Source organism: Thrips palmi, unplaced genomic scaffold, assembly GCF_012932325.1.
Source record: "Thrips palmi isolate BJ-2018 unplaced genomic scaffold, TpBJ-2018v1 HiC_scaffold_3, whole genome shotgun sequence".
Lineage (NCBI taxonomy): Eukaryota > Metazoa > Arthropoda > Insecta > Thysanoptera > Thripidae > Thrips > Thrips palmi.
The window spans coordinates 6789452-6812354 of NW_023144630.1; the positions used below are offsets into that span (position 1 = coordinate 6789452).

General features: G+C 58.1%; 2 protein-coding genes across 3 annotated transcripts in view; one reads left to right on the forward strand and one right to left on the reverse strand.

The window, feature by feature from the left end:
- Nucleotides 1–660: 660 nt before the first annotated feature.
- On the forward strand, nucleotides 661–10560 carry LOC117648474 (the record flags this gene model as incomplete). Its single annotated transcript, XM_034390980.1, has 13 exons — nucleotides 661–1065; nucleotides 1463–2139; nucleotides 2430–2562; nucleotides 2635–2776; nucleotides 3051–3262; nucleotides 3575–3886; nucleotides 5926–6116; nucleotides 6419–6506; nucleotides 6563–6641; nucleotides 6988–7049; nucleotides 7382–7531; nucleotides 7809–7876; nucleotides 9864–10560. Coding segments are annotated over 13 exons (3216 nt in total), but the record flags the coding sequence as incomplete, so codon positions are not given.
- Nucleotides 10561–13168: 2608 nt separating this feature from the next.
- The window catches only part of LOC117648613 (CD151 antigen-like), a 99746-nt gene continuing 90011 nt past the window's right edge, over nucleotides 13169–22903 (reverse strand). The window contains exons 4-7 of one of the 2 annotated variants that reach the window (XM_034391213.1): nucleotides 22101–22253; nucleotides 16221–16412; nucleotides 13869–14042; nucleotides 13169–13649 (exon numbers count right to left, since the gene is read on the reverse strand). In XM_034391213.1, coding sequence (XP_034247104.1) covers nucleotides 13323–13649; nucleotides 13869–14042; nucleotides 16221–16412; nucleotides 22101–22247 — 840 coding nt within the window. In that variant the 5' untranslated portion in view covers nucleotides 22248–22253 and the 3' untranslated portion in view covers nucleotides 13169–13322. The remainder of the gene's footprint in view (nucleotides 13650–13868; nucleotides 14043–16220; nucleotides 16413–22100; nucleotides 22254–22903) is intronic. The other variant, XM_034391212.1, reaches the window with a different exon arrangement.

Below are 22903 nucleotides of genomic sequence, written 5' to 3' on the forward strand. Positions count from 1 at the left end.
CCAATGAAGACCCGATACGATACTATTAGAAGAACATCTATGGCCTCACGGCACCGGGGTATCATCCAAAACACACTCATGACCGCAGGCGAAGAAATTTGTGAGTCCACGACGAGATGTCCGCGGCCCTGGTCGTCCCCCGCGTTGCATCGCGTTCGCGTACCTCCTGAAGTGCCTCACGGCGTAGGCCAAGCCAGCCGTCGCACAGTGGGCCAGCAGACCGGCGGTTGAGCTCCATTGTCGCTAGATGAGACTCGAACCAAACGTGTGACCCCACCAATGGACTGCTCTCCGAACGAGGAATCCATTGGTGGGGTCACACGCTCGGTTCGAGTCCCATTTAGCGACTCTGGAGCTCAAAACGCGTCTAGAGTTGTGGCCGCCTGCGCCGGTCTTCCGACCCACTGTGCGTCTCCGTCTGGCTGACCGAGTCTGTTCTTGCTGCTGCAGGTGACGATGCTCTTGCTGGTGCTCGCCGCCGCCCTCCTGACCCGCGCCACCCCAGCACTGTGCCAGCCGCCGCCGCCGAGCCATGTCCAGGACGACGTCGACGGCCACGTGCACGAGGACGCGGAGGACGCGCAGTGGCTTTGCCCGCGGGTTGGCGTCGAGGCGGAAGAGGCGCCGGCGGCGGGCGTGCCCGGCCAGGGCGGCCAGGGCGTGCAGGACGGCGACGCGGTGACGTGCTCGTGCGACCTGCCGCACACGCTGCGCTGCACCGGCGGCCCCGACACACTGCTCGAGGTGGCCGCCAAGCTGCGCGCGCTGCCGCCGCGCTACGTGTCGCTGCTGGACGCCACCGTGACGGGCGTCTCCGCGCTCGGCCCGCTGCTGGACGGCGTCGCCCTGCACGGCCTCGTCGTCTCCGGCGAGCTCAAGACCGTCGAGCCGCACGCGTTCTCGCGCCTGCTGCGCGACGGCACCGAGCCCCGCCTGCAGGCCCTGGGGCTGCCCGGCAACCTCCTTGACGCCGTGCCCGCCGCCGCGCTCGCCGCCCTCCCCGACCTCGACAGGCTGGACCTGTCGCACAACCGGCTGCGCTCCCTGCCCGTCGACGCCTTCCCCGTGAGTCAAGTCCAGCAGTGGTGCTGCACGAGTAGCCACGAATTCTCTATGTCAGCCTGAGCCTTCTCCAAAGGGAAGCCCGGGACAGCGGGCAAGGAGCCCAGTGGAGGCGGCAAAAACTCTAGCCGCGTTTTGAGCTCCAGAGTCGCTAAAAAGGACTCGAACCGAACGTGTAACCCCACCAATGGATTCCTCGTTCGCAGAGCAATCCATTGGTGGGGTCACACGTTTGGTTCGAGTCCCATTTAGCGACTCTGGAGCTCAAAACGCGTCCGGGATTTTGACCGCCTCCACCGGTCTTCTGGCCCACTGAGTGCACCCTGAGGATTTTCGCCCGGGTGCCGCCACTGGTTCAATCACTGGCACCGTCATGACACTCTTCTGCGTCGTCTGGCAGGGCCTCCGCAACCTGACGTTCCTGGACCTGAGCGACAACCAGCTGTCCGACATCGCGGCGGGCGCCTTCCGCTCGCTGGAGGCGCTGCAGACCCTGCGCCTGACGGGCAACCGGCTGCGCGTGGCGCCGCTGTCGCTGTCGCTGCTGGACGGGCTGGACGGGCTGCGGTCGCTGCGGGAGCTGGACCTGAGCAGCAACCAGCTGGCCGGCACACTGGGCGCCGCCGCGCTGCCCCGGCTGGCCAACCTGCGCGCGCTCAACCTGGCCCACAACCAGCTGAGCTCGGTGCGGCGCGGCGCGCTGGCCGGGCTGCCGCAGCTCGCGTCGCTCGTGCTGGCGCACAACATGGTGGACGTGCTGGAGGACCACGCGTTCCGGCACCTGGGGTCGCTGGCGTCGCTGGACCTGGCGCACAACCGCATCGTGGCCGTGTCCGGGGCGTCCCTCGCGCACCTCGCGCGTCTGCGCTCGCTCGCGCTGCAGCACAACTTCCTGCGCGCGCTCACCGCCGACCTGCTGCGGCCCCTCGCCGCGCTGCAGGAGCTGCACCTGGACGACAACGACATCTCCCAGGTCCCCGACGACGCCCTGTCGGCGCTGCGGAGCGCGCGCCTCACGAGGCTCACCCTCGCGGAGAACCCCCTGAACTGCGACTGCGCGTTGAGCCCGTTCGCCAGGTGAGTGAGGATTCACCACAGTGTACCACACCTCAGTGGGCCAGAAGAGGAGGCGTTTTGAGCTCCAGAGTCGCTAAATGGGACTCGAACTGAATGTGTGACCCCACCAATGGATTGCTCTCCGAACGAGGAATCCATTGGTGGGTCACACGATCACACGTTCGGTTCGAGTCCTGTATAGCGACTCTAGAGCCCAAAACGCGTCTGGAGGTTTGGCCGCCTGCGCCGGCCTCCTGGCCCACTGTACACACTGGTAAAACAACCCTAACATTCCGCCATTGCGCCCCCAGGTGGCTGCAGCTCAACGCCACCAAGCTGCCCGTCGCCGACAAGGCGACCGCCGTGTGCGCCGCGCCGCCGCACCTGGAGAACGGCCTGGCCGTGGACGCGGCCGAGGCGCTGTGCCAGGACGACCCCGCCAAGGTGGAGGCCGTGGCCGAGGAGGACGCCGCGCTGCGGCCGGGCCCGGGCGCCTCCGCCGTGCTGCGCTCGCAGGCGCAGGCCGACGCCAGGGTCGCGCTGCGCGCCTTCGAGTTCGACGGCGTCCGGGTGTCGCTGCTGTGGCGCGTCAACGTCACGACCGCGCCCTACGTCTGCGACTCCCTGTTCGTCTACGAGGAGCACGCACCGTCCGGCGGTAAGCTCTCGCGCGGTAGGCCGGAAGACCGACCGCCGTCAGACAAAACTCTAGCTAGACGCGTTTTGAGCTCCAGAGTCGCTAAACAGGACTCGAACCGAGCGTGTGACCCCACCAATGGATTCCTCGTTCGGAGAGCAATCCATTGGTGGGGTCACACGTTCGGTTCGAGTCCCAATTAGCGACTCTGGAGCTCAAAACGCGTCTGGAAGTTTGGCCGCTTCCACCGGTCTTCTGGCCCACTGTGAAGGTCCCCATGCTCCCTGTGCTGCAGGTGGCGGCCACGAGGCGCTGGTGGAGAGCACGCCGCTGGGCTGCGACTCGTCGCAGCTGGCCGACCCGCGCTCCCTGCTGCTGTCCGTGGCCGTGGCCGGCGCCGTGGCCGCGCCCGTCTCGCCGGAGCCGCGCCTCGTGGCGGGCCGCCGGTACCGCTTCTGCCTCGTGCTGCTGGAGGGCGGCGGCGACCACGACGACCTGGCCCTGGTGGTGAGTACAGCGCGCGCGGCAGCGCCGTCCGGGGCACAGTGAAGACGGCCGGACAAAACTCTAGACGCGTTTTGAGCTCCAGAGTCGCTAAGTGGGACTCCAACCGAGCGTGTGACCCCACCAATGGATTCCTCGTTCGGAGAGCAATTCATTGGTGGGGTCACACGTTCGGTTCGCGTCCCATTTAGCGACTCTGGAGCTCAAAACGCGTGCGGGATTTTGACCGCCTGCACCGGTCTTCTGGCCCACTGTGCGAGGGTAAGAGTTCCGGAACGCCGCGATCCTTGATGTATTCCGATCCTGTGTACGCAGGTTGGGTGCTCCGACGTGCTGCCCCTCGTCAAGACCGCGGCCGCCGTGGTGCCTCCGATGGCGCCCTCCGTGGTGGCCGTGGGCTCCACGTCGGCGTCCACGTCCGCGCCGCGCATTTCTGGGCTGTCCGCCAACGTGACCTCCACCGGCGGGCTGGCGGTGTGGGTGCAGATGGCCGAGGCGCCCACGTCGTCGCCGTGCCGCTTGACGGTGACGGTGTTCGCGGGCGGCGCCCTGGCGGCGCAGGAGCGCCTCAACTGCTCCCTGCCCGGCACCATCATCACGGGGGTGGCCGGCGCGGGCGCGCTGCAGGTGTGCGCCACGGCGGGGGAGCTGACGTCGTCCAGCCGCACGCGCTGCACGTCCGTGGCCACGTCCGTGGCGGCGGGTCGCGGCCGCGCGTCCTCGGCGGCGGCCTCGGGGGCGGCGGGCTTGGCGGCGGCGCTGGCGGGGGCGGCGCTGCTGGGCGGCACGGTGGCCGTGCTGGTGCTGGCGCTGTGGTTGTGGCGCCGCGTCCGCCGCGTCCGCAGGGCCCGCGTCGGCGCCCCGCTGGGCCTGGACCACGACACTGGGCAGCTCTACCTGCCCCCGCGGGCCCCCGAGCACGACCAGCACGCCCGCTACGTCAAGCTGCAGGCCACCACCAAGCTGTAGTGCACTGTGGTGTGGCGCGGCAGTTGGTCGAACCCTCACCACGCAGTGGGCCAGAAGAAGGGCCACGGCGGTCCAAACTACACGCGTTTTGAGCCCCAGAGTCGCTATTTGGAACTCGAACCTTGGAGTATGCCCTACTCCAAGCTCGAACCGAGCGTGTGACCCCACCGATGGATTCCTCGTTCGGAGAGCAGTCCATTGGTGGGGTCACACGTTCGGTTCGAGTTCCATTTAGCGACTCGAGCTGAAAATGCGTGTAGAATTTGCCACCTCCGCCGTTCTTCTGGCCCACTGTGCGCCGCGCAGATCCTCCCTTGCGTCCTGGATGTGCCTGCACTCCACGGATGGAGTATCCAGCCGAAGGCCGAACAGAGTCGCCTGTTGGATGCCAACCTTGGGCGACTGAAGGAATGTGGCACACTCTGGCACTGCAGTACAGTGTGCCAAAGAACAGAGCCGTGACTCAAGAGTTTTATAAGGTCACGCATGAGATCTGAAATGTGATTTTTGAAATCTAGTTAACCCTATTCGTACAATAATTCTCATGAAGCCCCTGCCATGTCGAGGGCAGCTAGTCCAAAACCTATTTATCTTAGGTTACAAAGTAGTTTAAGTGGACCAAATTTTAATAATTGTAAAGAAATGTTATATTGAGCGAAAATATATGGTTCTTCTCCTGGAACCGACAAACTTTGACCCCTGTCACTTCTTGTTTCTGGTCAAAAATAAACAAAAATGCCATTTAATGGGTCTCTTTTAATAATTTACACCTGCGCCCTTCAATAATTATTCAAAGCGTGGTGAATGAGATCGGCGGTACTTTTTGCGAGGGGGCAACCACTTTGGATGTTTGGGGACACAAGATTTCTTAAGGCTAAAGATTTCATCGGATTTCGCAAGATTTTAACCTATATTCCGCCCAAAATTAGCTTGTTTTTGGCCTTTTTGGGGCAAGATTTCAGATTTCTCAGAGATTTCTAGCGCCAAGGGGACACAAGATTTCCAGAGCGGTTGCCCCCTCGACTTTTGGTGTGGTTTGACGTTCGCTGGCTGACAAATTTGAGGAAAATGACGAGCCGTGCCACTGTTCTGAGGCGGAATCGTCGGGAAACATGGAAACATTGCCTCCCCGCTGGTGCCCGTGGGCTGAGGTGCAGAGAAGTGCATAGAGGTGCGGTCCTCTGGGTCCACTCGCCCACTGCCCATTGTTCCGATGCTGTGGCTGCTGGCGCTGCTGGCGTTCGCCCTCGCCGCGGCGCCCGTTAGTGAGTAGCCAGCTGCGCCGCCAACTCACAAAAAAATTAAATACGCCACAGTTTTGTTTGGAAAAGTACTCGAGTGACGGGAATGCAGTTTATCGAATGACGAATGGATAAATAGATGCACGGATGAGTCAATGCACAGTGGGCCAGAAGACCGGTGGAGGCGGCCAAAATTCTACACGCGTTTTGAGGCGCAGAGTCGCTAAATGGGACTCGAACCGAGCGTGTGACCCCACCAATGGATTGCTCTCCGAATGAGGTATCCATTGGTGGGGTCACACGCTCGGTTCGAGTCCTGTCTGGCCACTCTGGAGCTCAAAACGCGTCTAGAATTTCGGCCGCCTCCACCGGTCTTCTGGCCCACTGTGCAATGTTGTGCCTCTGGGGGCTGCTGCGGCTCCCACCGCCCCTGGCGCCCTCCGCGGCGCGGACGAGGCCGACGTCGATGACGGCTACGCCGACCTGGACGTGGACGGCGACGAGGACGCCAAGGAGGGCGACGAGCTGGCCGGCGCCGACGAGTTCCCCCACCACGCCGTCGTCGTGCCCGGCCAGGGTACCCTCATCTGCGGCGGCGCCCTGCTGCGCCCCGAGTGGGTGCTCACGTCGGCGCACTGCATGGAGAAGTAGGCCAAGCCGCAGCCCGGATGCACCGCACCACTGTCGGAAGGGTCGGACGGAAGGGGCGATCAGGAGACCGGCGCAGGCGGCCAAAACTCTAGACGCGTGTTGAGCTCCAGAGTCACTAAATGGGACTCGAATCGGACGTGTGACCCCACCAATGGATTCCTCGTTCGGAGAGCAATCCATTGGTGGGGTCACACGTTCGGTTCGAGTCCAATTCAGCGACCCTGGAGCTCAAAACGCGTCGAGAGTTTCGGCCGCCTCCACCGGTCTTCTGGCCCACTATGCTCCCTCCCTGCTGCAGTGTCCGCACCACCTACGTGGGTCTGGCCGTCACCCGCCTGGACGGACGCGGCCAGGACGAGCAGTGGCAGCTGTCCGAGGAAATCCACGTAAGTCGCTGCAGCTTGCAGTGTAGGTCCTCCCGACTGACGCGAGAGTGTTCCAGATCAACGACCAGTACCGAGTGGGCGTCGTGGACCACGACATCGCGCTGGTGCGCCTTCCCAAGCCCGCCACGTTGACCCGTGAGTCGATTCGAGTCCTTACGGAATCGCCACCTCCCTGGGGACAAACAGTTGCTAGAAGACCGGTGGGGGCGGCCAAAACTCTAGACGCTTTCTGAGCTCCAGAGTAGCTAAATGGGACTCGAACCGAGCGTGTGAGTCCATCAATGGCTTGCTCTTCGAACGATGAATCCATTGGTGGGGTCACACGTTCGGTTCGAGTCCCATTTAGCGACTCTGGAGCTCAAAACTCGTCTAGAGTTTTGGCCGCCTCCACCGGTCTTCTGGCCCATTGTGGGACAGAGTATCCCCTCCCACTCACCTATCCGCAAAACGGTTTTATAATCACGTTCCTTCACCACGACAGCGTACGTCAAGACCATCAGGCTGCCGGCTGCGACGGGCACTAGGACGAACGGTCGCGTTTTGGTGAGGCAGCGTTCCGGAATCGCGAAGACAAGCGTGTGGGAGTGTTGCCACATGAGAAGGCAAACCTCCCCACAGTGTTGCATGCGGCCAACACTCTAAACGCATTTTGAGCTCCAGAGTCGCTAAACAGGACTCGAACCGAACGTGTGACCCCACCAATGGATTGCTCTCCGAACGAGCAATCCATTGGTGGGGTCACACGTTCGGTTCGAGTCCTGTTTAGCGACTCTGGAACTCAAAACGCGTCTAGAGTTTTGGCCGCCTCCGCCGTTCTTCTGGCCCACTGTGCGTGCGGTGCCCGGGTGTCTCTAGCGCAGCTTCTCCTGAGACAGATGAGCGGGTTCGGCTCCAAGCCCGGGGGGCTGCTGCGCCGCGTCAGGGGGCGGCTGCTCACCAGCCAGCAGTGCAGCGCCCACTACGGGAACATCGGCCGCGGCCACTTCTGCGCGCAGACTCCTCGCAGGGCGTACCAGACTTGCTACGTGCGTGCCTCACACTGCTAAAAACAAATGTAGAATATCCTGGAAAGTGCGTTCCGAAGCTCCGTCGGGAATTTCCAGAGGCCTAATTATTATTTTTTAGAAAGATCCCCCCTCCCCAGGAAACTCATCAAAATTAGAAACAATAGAGGGTTTGGAATTGGCCTAAATTGGGAGGCCACTTTATCACGAACAAATTCTTTGAGAATTTCCCAGATAATTTTTAACGGGGTGGTCAACTGCGTTTTCAAGGGGATGACACAGTCTCGGTGTTTGGCAGGGCGATCTTGGCAGCGGTCTGGTGGCGTCCAACAAGGCGGTGCTCTTGGGGCTCGCTTCCGTGGCCAGGCAAGTACACTGGCAACAGGCAACGACACTGTACATGGAAAAAACCTTCTCTGCGTGTCTCGGTGGCTCAGAGTTCAGAGGCAGCGACCACCCTGAGGTCGCCTTGGGTTCGAAACCCAGGGACGTCGGCAACAGTCTAAGTTTTGGCTGGCGAAGTTTCATGTGGCAGGTGGCTCAGTGAGTAAATGTGTCTGCCGCGCTGAGAAAGACTTGGGTTCGAATCCCACGTATACCTTTTTCCTCAGCCACAGAAATGTTGACCATCACTCTAAAATCGATCGCATGAACTCCCAGTGGCTCGGTGGCTGAGACGGTAGAGGTGTCGGCCGGCGGGAGGGAATTCTGGGTTCGACTCCCAGGTGAGTTAACATTTTCTTCAGTTTGCTTCTCAAACCCGGTACCATCACTCTAAGATTGCTCGCGTCAACTCTCAGTGGCTGGGTGGCTGAGTTGGTTGGGGTGTCGGCCGGCGGCGGGAAGCCCTGGGTTCGACTCCCAGGTGAGTGAATCTTTTCCTCAGTCTGCTTTCCAAACCCGGTACCATCACTCTAAGATCGGACGTGTTGGAGAAGTGTGTTGTCGTAGCTCAGGTGGCAGAGCGATGGGCCGCGGAGGCTGGTTGGAGGCCATGCGACAGCATACGATTCCCGTTGGACCTGGTTCGCCACCCAGGTCAGGTTGCTAACCCTTTATGATTGCCCTACTCCGCTCTCCTTCGGGGAGGGGGGGTAGGGGGGGAGGGGCCGACGGCGGGAACTCTTTTGCACCTTAGAGAGAAAGCTAGCGCTTAGGGGAGCGCCACCGAGGTAGGCCACCCAATTGACACGCTGGGGTTGGGTTGTGCGTATGGGGAAGAGAGACGGCACTTCAACTACCACCCATTAGTTTAGCGGAGCCCCTCAGTGTTAGGCCACCTCTTCTGCACCTTAGAAACTTAGAGGTTAAAGAGCCGCCCATTCGCCACGCTGCTGCGGTTGTCCAAAAGTATCGCCGCGGCGGACAATCTCGCCGGGATTTGAACCCAAGCCCTTCCACCCTGGGTCGACACCTCTGCCCACTGAGCCACCGGGGGGCTGATACTCAAGCCATGCCTAAACTTAGACTGATAGAACCGCATTCGAGCAATCAACTGAGGAAAATGTTTCTGTACCTGGTATTCGAACCCAAGTGCCTTCTCGTGTGACCACTCCCTCTGCGCTCTCAGCCACCGAGACATTGGAACTACGCTCGCCGATCTTGATATTGATGGTGAGGAAAACATTGCCACACCTGCTTTGGATTCGAAAAGAAAAGTTTCGATCGCACGGGGCTCGAACCCGAGCTCTTCATACACCAGCTCACTCCTTAGCCCAAGCAGCCACCGATTCGCTGCTAAAGGTTGGCATCGAAACTTGCACTGTTGATACCAGATTCAAGTGGTCAACTGATGAAAAGATACACGTGTCTGGGATTCAAAACCATATCCACTCATAGTGAACGACACTCAGACTTATCGCACTGGATTGCAGAAGTAGACTTTGGAAAAGAACAACCCGCCTGGGATTCGAACTCTGTCACTTCTCGGGGTCAGGATGTCTCTATCACCGCAGCGTGACGTGTTGAATGGGTGGCCTACCTTCACGGTGCCATTGTTCATTCAAAGGCGTACAGCGCGCAAAACACTTCTCCTTACAGGCTAGACCCACAGGGCCTCGCCTTCACGGGGTGCGAGATGCTTGAGGAGAGCGCCGGGATGCTAGGCAACCCAACGCACGGATCGCCCAGCCTGTTGGGTTGCCTGTCCTCAAGGCGTCCCAGGCCCCCGGCACAGTGGGCCAGAAGACCGGCGGAGGCGGCCAAAACTCTAGACGCGTTTTGAGCTCCAGAGTCGCTAAATGGGACTCGAACCGAACGTGTGACCCCACCAATGGATTGCTCTCCGAGCGAGGAATCCATTGGTGGGGTCGCACGTTCGGTTGGGTTCCTGACGCTAGGCTGTGCTGCGCAGGTGCAGCTGGAAGTCGCCCACGGTCTTCACGAGGGTCAGCGAGTACGTGCCGTGGATCCTGCGCGTCATGGGCGACGCCCCCGAGGCCACGACCGACGGCGACCTGGTGACGCTCTCCCGGCGGCTCCGGACCCTGGACCCCAGGCCAACCCCGCGGCCCGCGCAGCGGGTGCCGATCTGGGCATTCCCCGGCAACGCGCTGCCCCAACCCCAAGCACCCCAAGCACTCCAACCCCAAGCACCACAAGCACCTCAACCCCAAGCACCCTACCAGCTGCCACCACTGCCGCCTCCCTACCAGCAGGCCCCCGTTGCCCCGCCTGCCTACCAGTCACCCCCGTTCGAACACCCTTTCCAACTGCAGCCGCTCGCCACCGCCCCGCCTCCCTACCAACTGTCGCCTGCACTGTTCGCTGCCTCCGCCCCGCCACCCTTCCACTTGCCACCCTCGCCGCCGTCCGACGGTGTGCCGTCCGCTGGGTCCTTCGGGCAGCAGCCGGGCCGGCCGTACCAGTACGTGCCGAACCTAGCCGCGCTGGCAGGCCTGCAAGTGGATCAGTACCCCGGCCCGGTGCCAGCCGTCGCACCTGCATCGCCTTCAGCAGGGGCTGCTCCGGAACGCAAGCCGAGCATGGCGGGCATCCCCGGCCCGGTCAGGGAGTCGCACTACCTCGGTGCTTGGCCAGGCACCGGTTGAATAAAGGCCATGATGCCATGGGCCCAACAACAATGGTGATGATGAAGTCTCTTGCGCTCCAGTGGTGTGGCACTGGCAGTGGCGTGGCACTAGCCGTTCCTGTATCAACTTCGAAGTGGACGCAGGGTGATGCAGGAGAAGGCAAATGAGAAACGTTCTTCTAAAATAATTTTATTATATTAGGAAAGGAAACATTTAGTGGGACTAATCTTGTGCAGGTCAACAATAGCATGGACCATTTTCATCTTGAGACACAGCATGGTTGCTGTAAAGCCGCTCTGCACCTTACCGTTTCCACTCAGCAATGGTGCAGAGACTAAGCTACGCACAAATGAATTGGCAAGTTTTGCCACAAAAAGAGCATTCGTGTATACATCAAGAATGCGAGGAAATGCTGGCACTTGGGTTCATGTCTGTGTAGGAAAAGTTTGCCTTTGCTAGCGAATTGCAACATACAGTATTTACAGTGATCTGGCATTTGGCACCCTTTTGAAAAAGTCCCTGATTGTATTAGCTACGCATGTCAAACAAAATTACAATTGACTCAATGTTCGTTTGCTTTCGTCAAATGCAGCATGGACTAAGCAAGCACACATGTTGTTCACCTTTAAGAGGCCCTTAAGTGTAGATGGGGAGCATCAAAACTATTCTACTTGGATCTATTTACTTTAAATAGGTGCCTTACTGGATCTTAGCATCTTATTTATGGCCACAGAGTAGACTCAACAACACTTGATTAATCAGTCACAAGCTTTAACTCGAAGTTAACTTAGAGATTCGGATCCTATTTTAATGGGGACTCCTAAATAAAATGTGTCTTTTTTGTCAAAGAACACGTCTACAGAGTAAACTACTCTACTTAAATTTCAAGGGAATGCTTCTTAAAAATAAATAAGGCCATCTGAATGTCTTGATCTAGAAGACAAAACTTGCAAGATGCAAAATGATACAGTCTGTGAGAACAAGTCAGAATCAAAACGCAAAGTACAGATCTTCAATTCAAACTTTCCCAAGGAAATGCAGTTTCATAAGTACATATCGTCGTAAACTTGACTAGAATTTATTCAGAGCAAAATGCAGACAATTCCGAACAGGTAAAGTCCTATGAAACAGATATGTTTTGTGATCTAAGCTGCAATCTGTCATAAGAAACAAAAACATTAGCATTATAAAACTGACAGGAACTTGAAAAACTGTTCACGAAAATATCTGCAGCTCTGGAAGTATGCGTGCTCCGCAAGCAACTCATATGCGTGATTATTTCTGAAAACGACCAACCCAACCAGTCCGTGAGTCTTAAAGGCACCCTTTTTATGCTCACCCCTTTACTGCCATGCCAAGACAAGTAGTAATCCCTTCGTAAAATGTTTCATGACTATACAATTTCAAGATACAAGAAACACTGAATCTGCCTCTAGATATCACTAGTAGATGCCTATATAATCAAGATTGTTAGAACATGCCAAATTTGAATTAACATATAAGGCTCCAAAATATATTTGCACTATTTTCTATCCTATTGCTGAGAGTAGCAAAAATTTAACACAATATGTGGGCTATCCACCAAATCAAAAATGAAAATTCTTTGAGCTACTCAGAGAGCAAAAGCCCTTCCAAGTCAGCTGCGTCGCTTGTCCAAACATGAAAGTTCGTGGTATTTTTCTCAGCAAACAGGACAAAATAATGACAAGATTCGTTTCGACGGGACTACGCGTGCGCCGGCTGAGGCGCGACAGGCGTGGTGGGCGGCGGTGCACAGTGAGGTAGACGACCGGCGGCGGCGTTCAAAACTCTCGACGCGTTTTGAGCTCCAGAGTTGCTAAACAGGACTCGAACCCAACGTGTGACCCCACCAATGGATTCCTCGTTCTGAGAGCCATCCATTGGTGGGGTCACACGTTCGGTTGGAGTCCCATTTAGCGACTCTGGAGCCCGAAACGCGCCTAGAATTTTGGCCACCTCCACCGGTCTTCTGGCCCACTGTGCGGCGTGGACTGGTGGCCCGGTCAGGCCGTGGTGCACATGGTGTCGGCGGGCGCGCCCCCGCCGGACGGTCCGCAGGGCCGGTACGCCCCCGTGAGGGGCCCCACGCCCTGCGCGAGCAGAGCAGTGTGGTGGCGCGGCGACTGGCGCGGCGACGGCGTCTGGGCGGCGTGGCGACGCGGCGACCACCGCGACGACGGGTCCGACGACGCCGGCGGCCACGGGTACTGCTGTGTGACGGAGCCGCGGCGGGGGCTGGGCGGCGGGCGGCGCATGGCGGCGGGCAGCGAGGCCGGCGACGGCCGCGCGCCCCGGACGGGGCTGGAGCTGGCCGAGGACGTCATGCGGTAGCCCAGCTGTGCGTGGAGGTCGTCGAAGTCGGTGGCGCCGCCGGCGCCGGGCCAGAGCAGCACGTCGGAGCCGGGCCAGCCGGGGGGCGTCGGCGCCGGCATGGGGGGTGGTGGCGGCGGCGTGGAGCCCAGCGAGCGGCGGCGCGGCTGCGGGCTGGCGAGGCCGGCGGCCGGCGCCGGGCGGGGGTGGCTCTGGTCCGGGAGGGCCGCCCCCGGGGGCCACTGCTAGGTGTCCATGCCGTACCAGTTGACGTGGCAGGCGATGGTGGGCGTCCGCGGCCGCAGCGTGCGCGGCGTGTGCTCGCGCTCCGACATGGTGCTGGTGGACTCGGTGGTGTCCGACTCGGAGGACGACGGCACCAGGGCGCTGAGGGCGGGCGTGGCAGGCGGGCGCGCTGTGAGCAGCATGTCGCCCCCCGCCACCCGCCATCAGTCGGCGACGTCCGCGCCGAACACGCGCAGCTTGATGTAGAGCGCGCACGACAGCAGCATGCCGAACACCTGGATGACGCTGAGCCCGAGGCCCACGGCGCCGAGCACCTCGAGCTGGCGCCGCAGCTCCTCCAGCAGGCGGTGGAAGCAGCCGGTGTGCGGGATGTTGCTGGGGTGGTCCGAGGCGCCGCACGGCGCGCCGCTGGCCGAGGCCTCCGTCTTGCAGCAGCTGTCCGGCACCTTGGAGCGCTCGTCGCGGCCCGCGCTCTGCATCCACACGGACCGCCGCCACTCCTCGTACGTCTGCGCGCCGCAGCACTTGTACTGCAACATCAACGACAGCGTCGTCAGAAATTGAGCTACTCGAACCGAGCGTGTGGCCCCACCAATGGATTCCTCGTTCGGAGAGCAATCCATTGGTGGGGTCACACGTTCGGTTCGGGTCCTGTTTCGCGACTCCGGAGCTCAACACGCGTCTACAGTTTTCACCCCCTCCACCGGGCCTCTGGCCCACTGTGCGGCGTCGACGGCCTGGTGTCCTACCTCGCGCTGCATGCGGTCGATGGCCGCGGTCCTGGCGGGATCCACGCCGTAGAAGTTCATGAAGGTCTTGTTGAGGTTGACGGCGAGCTCCGTCTCCACGTTCTCCTTGTACACGTAGGCCAGCACGCCCACCATGGCCTCCAGCAGGAAGATGAGCAGCAGCAGGAACGTGTACTGCGGACAGAAGGAAGAAACGAGGCGTCACACAGTGGACTAGAAGACCGGTGGAGGCGCGTTTTAGGCTCCAGAGTCGCTAAATGGGACTCCAACCGAACGTGTGACCCCATCAATGGATTCCTCGTTCGCAGAGCAGTCCATTAGTGGGGTCACACGTTCGGTTCGAGTTCAGTTTAGCGACTCTGGACCTCAAAACGCGTCTAGATTTTTGGCCACGAGCACCGGTCTCCTGACTGATATCTCGTTAACTCCCAAATAAGTCGCTTCTTCACTCAAGATTATTTCCTTGAACGTTTCGCGTGAATTCACTAGTTTCAATTACAATATCTCGGTTCAAGACATGACTTTTTTCGGCGAACGTGGCGCGGCGGCTGGGAGCCACGCCAGCCGGAGTTCTCTTCTCTCGCGTAACCTTCTCAAGGCTGCTCGCAATTTAGAAAAACTTCAAAAAAAAAAAAAAAAAAAAGAGAAAGTCAAGTCGGAGGTCAGGGATCGAACAACGATCCCTCTCTCGCCCCCCTCTCATTATCCATCCCAGGCTACAATATGCAATCATCATCTCTTTTTTTGGAGTGGAGCGGCGGGGGAGGTCGCACAGTGGGCCAGAAGACCGGTGGAGGCGGCCAAAATTCTAGGCGCGTTTTCCAGCTCCAGAGTCGCTAAATGGGACTCGAACCGAACGTGTGACCCCACCAATGAATGGCTCTCCGGACGAGGAATCCATTGGTGGGGTCACACGTTCGGTTCGAGTTCTGTTTAGCGACTCTGGAGCTCAAAACGCGTCTAGAGATTTGGCCGCCGGCGCCGGTCTTCTGGCCCACTGTGGGTCGGGTCGCAGTCTTTGGTTAACTTGAGGGGCTGGCTCGCGAGAGTCTCGCTGATGATAAGCACACAGAGACAATGGCCGGGGCGGTGCGGTACTCGGAGTCAAGGCGCTTGGTATGAATGAGTGCGAAATTAGAGGATGCCTGGTCGCTCCTAGAGAGACTCGGAGTCTTTCTTTGAGGCCGAAGGGGGGGGGGGTAGGAACAAGTACAAAATTGCCCTGTAGCAAAGGCAACTTTTTCGACCCCCCACCTCCCTTCTCAACCGTCACTGGATCCGCCATTGTCAGTTCGTCCCTAGTGCACTTTTTACAGTTCCGCCCGGAAAACAGCACGCAGTGTTGCCACTTCAGCAGGTCCAAATCCTCATGATGCACTCGTGTTCTCGCAAGGGTTGCCAACGCACAGGGGGCCAGAAGACCGGTGCAGGCGGCCAAAACCTGAGACGCTTCTTGAGCTCCAGAGTCGCTAAATGGGACTCGAACCGAGCGTGTGACCCCACCAATGGATCCCTCGTTCGAAGAGCAATCCATTGGTGGGATCATGCCTACAGTTCGAGTTCCGTTTCGCGACGCCGGAGCGCAAAACCCGTCCCGGACTTTGATTGCCTCCACCTGTCTTCTGGCCCACTATGCGACGTCAGACTGCTATGCCGGCTAGAAAATTTCTCGAGAGGGAAGTCCAGATATTGCCTTGTAGGCAGGCAGGGGTTTGGCAGCCGTTCAAAACTGGCGCTCCGTGGGCACTTATTATTCCTGTTTGTGTGGCAACACTGAGCCAGGAAGGCAGCCGGGCCTGGCGGGGGCGGGGAGGGGCGCGGCCGCCACCACCCCTCTTTCTCCTTCTATCGCTCCGTTCTGATTAGTTTTCTTTGTTTCCCGTCGGCGGCCCTTTCTGCCTAGCAGTGCAGCAGCGGCAGCAAAAAGCTCCTCGGCTTTCAGAGGGAGGCATCCCGGGATGATACCGACCGGTGAGACACTTGGCGACAAGCAAGTCAGTTCCCTTGCGGCTTCAGGGTATGAAGGGTATAACGACACGAAAATTAAAGGGTATAATTGTGATACAGACTTTACGAATACATTACTCACCGTCCGCAGTGGGCCAGAAGACCGGTGGAGGCGGCAAAAGCCCGAGACGTGTGTTGAGCTCCAGATTCGCTTAATGGGACTGGAACCGAACGTGTGACCCCACCAACGGATTCCTCGTTCGGAGAGCGATCCATTGGTGGGGTCACACGTTCGGTTCGAGTCCCTTTAGCGACTCTGGAGCTCAAAACGCGTCTAGAGTTTTGACCGCCTCCACCGGTCTTCTGGCCCACGGTGCCGCCTTGAAGTAAAAGCGAGGTACTCACCCCGAGCAGCAGGCAGCGGTTCCTCCGCCAGACGCCGACGCAGCCCAGCACGGCCGTGGCCACCACCAGCACCCCGGCCAGCGCCAGCACCCAGGCGCACAGCGAGTACGTCACGGTGGACAGCAGCGCCGAGTACGCCAGGTGGTCCGAGATGGTCCACGCGCCCACGCCCAGCACGGCCAGCCCGCCCAGCTGCAACCAAATCACTCATTGACACGCGTGTCCCACAGCGGGCCAGAAGACCGGTGGAGGCGGGCAAAACCCCGGACGCGTTTTGATCTCCAGGGTCGCTAAATGGGACCCGAACCGAACGAGTGACCCCACCAATGGATTGCTCTCGGAACGAAGAATCCATTGGTGGGGTCACACGGTCGGTTCGAGTCCTCTTTAGTGACTCGGGAGCTCAAAACGCGTTTAGAGTTTTGGCCGCCTGCGCCGGCCCTCTGGCCCAGTGTGAGTCGCCTGAAAGGCACGCAACAAGTCGAGGCAACAAGTCGCACTTTGCCCCAGCAGGCCAGTGGGTAGGCAACTTTTCCGACATCGCCCCCTTTGAACTGGACCCGCTCTTGCATGCCGTTGGCAACAACATCGGCCTTCCCACACACTCGCAAGGGGTGACGGGGTCGGGAGCGTTACACTGTTAACGGACAGCCCCCGAGGGGCCGAGGTCTGCCGGCAACGTCGAGGACAGACTTTAGGGCCGGACGGGGGGCGTCCATAACATACCTTGCCCCGACTGGAACGTTATCGGAGACGAACACCCCCGCAGCAGTACCAGCAGACCGCTTCCAAGAGTCGTCACAGCGGAGGAAATCGGAGAAAATTGAGAGAGTACTCTTTTCGTCCGAATGACAGCACCGCTCAGAAAAACCGAACAGACTAAAGTCAGGGGGTGGCAACAGCCTAGTGCGCGCGTGAAGCTATGCGCGCCGCTCGGGCCGGCAAGGAGCGGCCGGGCGGCTGGGCCGCGCGGCCGAACCAAATTAAACAGAACTTTGTCAAAACTGCATCGAACTGAGTAAACGAGGTCATTTTTAGATTCTACGCAAAATTTCCTATCCGTGAGTGACAATGGAATGGACTTTTGGATATGTAAAACAGTTCTAAAATCAATTTGAAAACCAAATTTACGGCACCAGACAGCCGACATGAAGTTTCCCTTTCACTAAAAAAGCTATTTCCGTTCGTTTTAGGTCCATACATACAGCGAGCCGATTGTTGGCCACTATTTTCCGGGTTGCTTGGTACACTTGGAACGCCAATACGACTTCTGTAGCAGAAATGCCGATCCAAAAACTAATTTCCATTTTTGGTCCAAAATTGTATTTTGCAACTTTGGAGGTTAAAAGGACAGTTTGAAATAGGTTTCTCAGCATTGTCAACCTCACCAAGCAACCCAGAATTCAATTCTCTATCGCCCTGCTGTGTTGGATTTGCAAAAGGAGGTCAAACTTCTAATTGAAACGAAAAGGCCCGAAGCGCTGCAAAACCGCCAAAACAGTTCAAGTATTTTGTGGAGCTTAATGTGTGAAAACTATTTCTCAGATTGTAAATCCAACCACACCACCTTGTAGGCCAGTCAATTCTACAGCTCCATTGTAAGTTTCATCGCAATCGGAGACCAAGAGTGAAGGCGGCAGAATATATTTTAAAGTTAGCTGCAAAAATCTGCCGCAGCGATTTCTCATACTTGCGCCCGCTCGACCAATCAACCAAACTGATGGGATTTACAATTATTATAGCTGTCTTTACTCTTGGTCTCCGATTGCGATGAAACTTACAATGGAGCTGTAGAATTGGCTGGCCACAAGGTGGTGTGGTTGGATTTACAATCTGAGAAATAGTTTTCACACATTAAGCTCCACAAAATACTTGAACTGTTTTGGCGGTTTTGCAGCGCTTCGGGCCTTTTCGTTTCAATTAGAAGTTTGACCTCCTTTTGCAAATCCAACACAGCAGGGCGATAGAGAATTGAATTCTGGGTTGCTTGGTGAGGTTGACAATGCTGAGAAACCTATTTCAAACTGTCCTTTTAACCTCCAAAGTTGCAAAATACAATTTTGGACCAAAAAATGGAAATTAGTTTTTGGATCGGCATTTCTGCTACAGAAGTCGTATTGGCGTTCCAAGTGTCCCAAAGCAACCCGGAAAATAGTGGCCAACAATCGGCTCGCTGTATGTATGGACCTAAAACGAACGGAAATAGCTTTTTTAGTGAAAGGAAACTTCAAGTCGGCTGTCTGGTGCCGTAAATTTGGTTTTAAAATTGATTTTAGAACTGTTTACATATCCAAAAGTCCATTCCATTGTCACTCACGGATAGGAAATTTTGCGTAGAATCTAAAATGACCTCGTTTACTCAGTTCGATGCAGTTTTGACAAAGTTCTGTTTAATTTGGTTCGGCCGCGCGGCCCAGCCGCCCGGCCGCTCCTTGCCGGCCCGAGCGGCGCGCATAGCTTCACGCGCGCACTAGGCTGTTGCCACCCCCTGCTAAAGTCGATTCGCCTAAATTGTTTTCACAGTGCGTCTCTCTACGATGGGGTGGGTGGACACACACGTGTCCAAGGGGTAGCGGGATACGCTTTGCTGGAGGCGCGGAGAGGGAGAAGAGAGAGAGAGAGAGAGAGAGAGAGAGAGAGAGAGAGAGGGGAGAGAGAGAGAAGAGAGAGAGAGAGAGAGAGACAGAAGCGGGTGCGAGACAGGGTGACGTCAAAGGAGTGCTTTGAATCGCAGAGACGATCAGGGGCATAAATAACACACACAAACGCACACACATACACAAACGTACACACACATCACCATCACATCACACACACAAACACTCACACGCATTCCCGCGCGCGGGTCAAGGAGCGAAGCGCCTGCGAAGCAGACGATAGACTGTCCCGCCGCACTCCCGCGCGCAACGGGACTGCCTACGCTGCAGGGGCTCGCAGTGTAGGCAACACTGCAGCACGCGGGTGGCCCGCGGGACGGCCCAGGCTGCAGGCGCTACGGCACGTTAGCCGCAAAATTGCGTTACCGAATCAGATTTTGGAAATATTTTGGAAAAAACCGAGAGGGAAACACAGTTGACTGCGCGACTGAAAGATTGGCAGTGTACCTGTACTCTTCTCTCCCGTCTCGGGAAGATGGTATCAATTATCATGACGAAAAATAAGTTGCGCTCCCGCCAAAGTTGCTCCCGGCTTGGAAGTAAAGTTTTTGGATTGCGGAACGCAGATTCGCCGGGCCGCTGCACAGTGGGTCAGAAACCGGTGGAGGCGGCCAAAACTCTAGACGCGTTTTGAATCTCTAGAGTCGCTAAATGGGACTCGAACCGACTGTGTGACCCCACCAATGCATTCCTCGTTCGAAGAGCAATCCATTGATGGGGTCACACGCTCGGTTCGAGCCTCATTTAGCGACTCCGGAGCTCAAACCGCGTCCGGGGTTTTGACCGCCTCCACCGGTCTTCTGGCCCACTGTGCGCGTCCCAGATTGCCCGACAGGCAACAACTTCCTTTTGGCGGCATTGCGTTTCGCTGCCTGGCGGAGTCAAAGGCGATGCGGGTGGCGCTGCGGGCGGGGGCTGCCCACCCCCACCCCACCCCTCATCATCAAAGCTTGAAAAAGATAGATTGATAAATTAAATGAATGAAGGCGGTTCGTCAGGCGGGCTGGCGGTGCGGTGCCCGGGGCGGGGCGGGGCGGGGCGGGGCGGGGCGTATCGGTCGGAGACGTTGTCAGGCAGGCACGACCGTCGCCAAACTCAACTTCTCCTCGTCAAATGACTTGGGAACTGTTTGCAAGATTCGGACTGGCGTTCGTTAGTCGGGGCACACCCCGCCGGCCCGTTCCGAGGGGCGTCGCTGTCGTCTCTCTCTCTCTCTCTCTCTCTCTCTCTCTCTCTCTCTCTCTCTCTCTCTCTCTCTCTCTCAACCCTTTCGGCACGTGCGCATCGTGTGAGTTTTGCCTTCTTCTGTGGCGGTTGTGCCTGGTTGTGGCTGTGTGTCCGGGCAAGGTGGCTCTGGAGTCCTTCCGCTCGGCCGGCCGGCGCGGAAACAGCAGCGAGCAGAAAGGAAGCGGAGACTTAAGGGTGTGCGGTTAGTCCGCGTGGCAGGGCAGAGAGCGCAACAAAACACGGTAATTCCTTGATGAAGCACGCTGTTTTTTCACCCCCTTAATTCCGCGCGCAACTAACACCGCAGCCGCGCGGATTCTCTCCAGACTTTTGCCTTTTTGCGAAGTTCTTCTGCTGTTGTTGTGTTATTTTAACGTTGCACAGCGGGCCAGAAGACCGGTGGAGGCGGACAAAATCCCGGACACGTTTTGAGCTTCAGAGTCGCTAGACAGGACTCGAACCGAACGTGTGACCCCACCGGATGGCTCTCCGAACGAGGAAAACATTGGTGGGGTCACACGTTCGGTTCGAGTCCCATTTATCGACTCTGGAGCTCAAAACGCGTCCGGGATTTTCGCCGCCTCCACCGGTCTTCTGGCCCACTGTGCGTTGGCAGTGTACCGTGAAAGCGCGGCACGCCTTGTCCCGTGCGAGTCCTGTGCGCCGCGGCGGCATGACTGGAAGCACTCCTGCTCCTGTGGGGTCTCCCCCCCCTCTTTCTCTCTCTCTCTCTCTCTCTCTCTCTCTCTCTCTCTCTCTCTCTCTCTCTCTCTCTCTCTCTCTCTCTCTCTCTCTCTCTCTCTCTCTCTCTCAGGTTCGCGTGACCCATAACAGCCGTGCATACACACCGCCCCTAATTACGACTCCGATTCCTTCCCGACTCGACGCTCTAAACGCACGGAGTCCACCACGCGCGCCCCGGTGGTCCGTCGGTCCGTCCGCGTCGGCCGTCGCACAGTGGGCCAGAGGGCCGATGGAGGCGGACCGAGGCGGACAAAACTCTGGACGCATTTTGAGCTCCAGAGTCGCTAAATGGGACTCGAACCGGACGTGTGACCCCACCTATGGATTCCTCGTTCGGAGAGCAACCCATTGGTGGGGTCACACGTTCGGTTCGCGTCCCATTTAGCGACTCTGGAGCTCAAAACGCGTCTAGAGTTTTTTCCGCCTCCACCGGTCTTCTGGCCCACTGTCCGTCGGCGCGAAGCAAGCCTGCTGCAGACCGACTCATCGCTCTGTCTCCCTCGCGCTCATGGCAACGCACCCCTGCAGGCGCGAGAGAGACCGAGCGATGAAAACGACTCTCGGAATCAGTCTGCTGGGCGAAGCCCGCTGCCCGTACAAGGAGCGGCGTTTTATCTACAGACAGCCTGTGAGAAATGGAGCGAGAGAGAGAGAGAGAGAGAGAGAGAGAGAGAGAGAGAGAGAGAGAGAGAGAGAGAGAGAGAGAGAGAGAGAGAGAGAGAGAGAGAGAGAGAGGCAGAGAGGCAGGGGGGATGCAGATGATACTGCGTATATTTGAAGACATGATGGATTGGATGGATGCTGGCACCCCGCACTGCACACGCACACACACAAACACGCACAGAAAGGCACACACACACACGCACAGCGCCATTCGAACCAATCAAAGTCGGCGCCATTTAAGGCACTGGAACTAACACACTGCGACTCGCACTCCGCGATTCACCGTTAATGACAGTAATTGATTCCGATGTCGTGCAAAGACACTGTGACACTGTGGCTCGCTGTGGCGGGACCCAGGACAAACATTTGGGACGTCGCAGCGCGTCGCAGGCACTCACTCGGGTCAACTGGATCCTGGCTTTGGGTCTAACTCTACATTGACAAATCTTTGGAAATTTTTAAAGAACTTGTTGGGGGCAAAAATTCCAGCGGTCTTAGTACAATGCGATGAAAGTGTGATCACTCGAAAGTGATCAAAATTCCATTCACAAGTTTATCATATAGGGACCACAAATCTGACGGCACTCACCAGGAAGACGAGGTTGAACATGTGGAAGAACTCGGCCAGGAAGGAGGCCCCGCAGCACGCGGTGTCCACCGGCTTGCGCGGGCCGGGGCCGCCTGGGTGCCCCCCTGGGGACCGCGGCATCATCTTGGTGTGCTCGCCCACGGCCATCACCACCTGCAGGACACAAAGCGTCAATCGTGAGGCCGGCGTACAGTGGGCCAGAAGACCGGTGGAGGCGGACCCAAACCCCGGACGCGTTTTGAGCTCCAGAGTCGCTAAATGGGACTCGAACCGAACGTGTGACCCCACCAATGGCTTGCTCTCCGAACGAGGAATCCGTTGGTGGGGTCACACGTCCGGTTCGAGTCCCATTTAGCGACTCTGGAGCTCAAAACGCGTCTTGGGTTTGTCCACACACACACATACAGAAACACACACGCCTCCAGCAGGCTGCGAACGGCTGCAAACTGCCACCCGCCACCCCGTCATTTCCCCCGAGAATTTTGGGCGGCGTCCAATCCGTTCTCCATTTGCTGAGGCCGCGGGTTCGACTCCCCCCCTTCCCCCTCCCCCCGGGCTCTTGCTCCCACACACCTACGCCTAATCAATGTCCTTTGCGCGCCAAATTCAAACCGGGCCGAGAACGAGACGGAGTCACCCGCTTAACGGAATGTAAGGTCGTGATGGAAAGGGTACACACGGTTAATCAAACAGACACACACGCGCGCACATGTCACACACACACACACACACACACGAGCGTGCAATCAGGAAGACACAACACAAACACACACGCAGGCCCGGCCACGTGGGGCAAAGCCCGG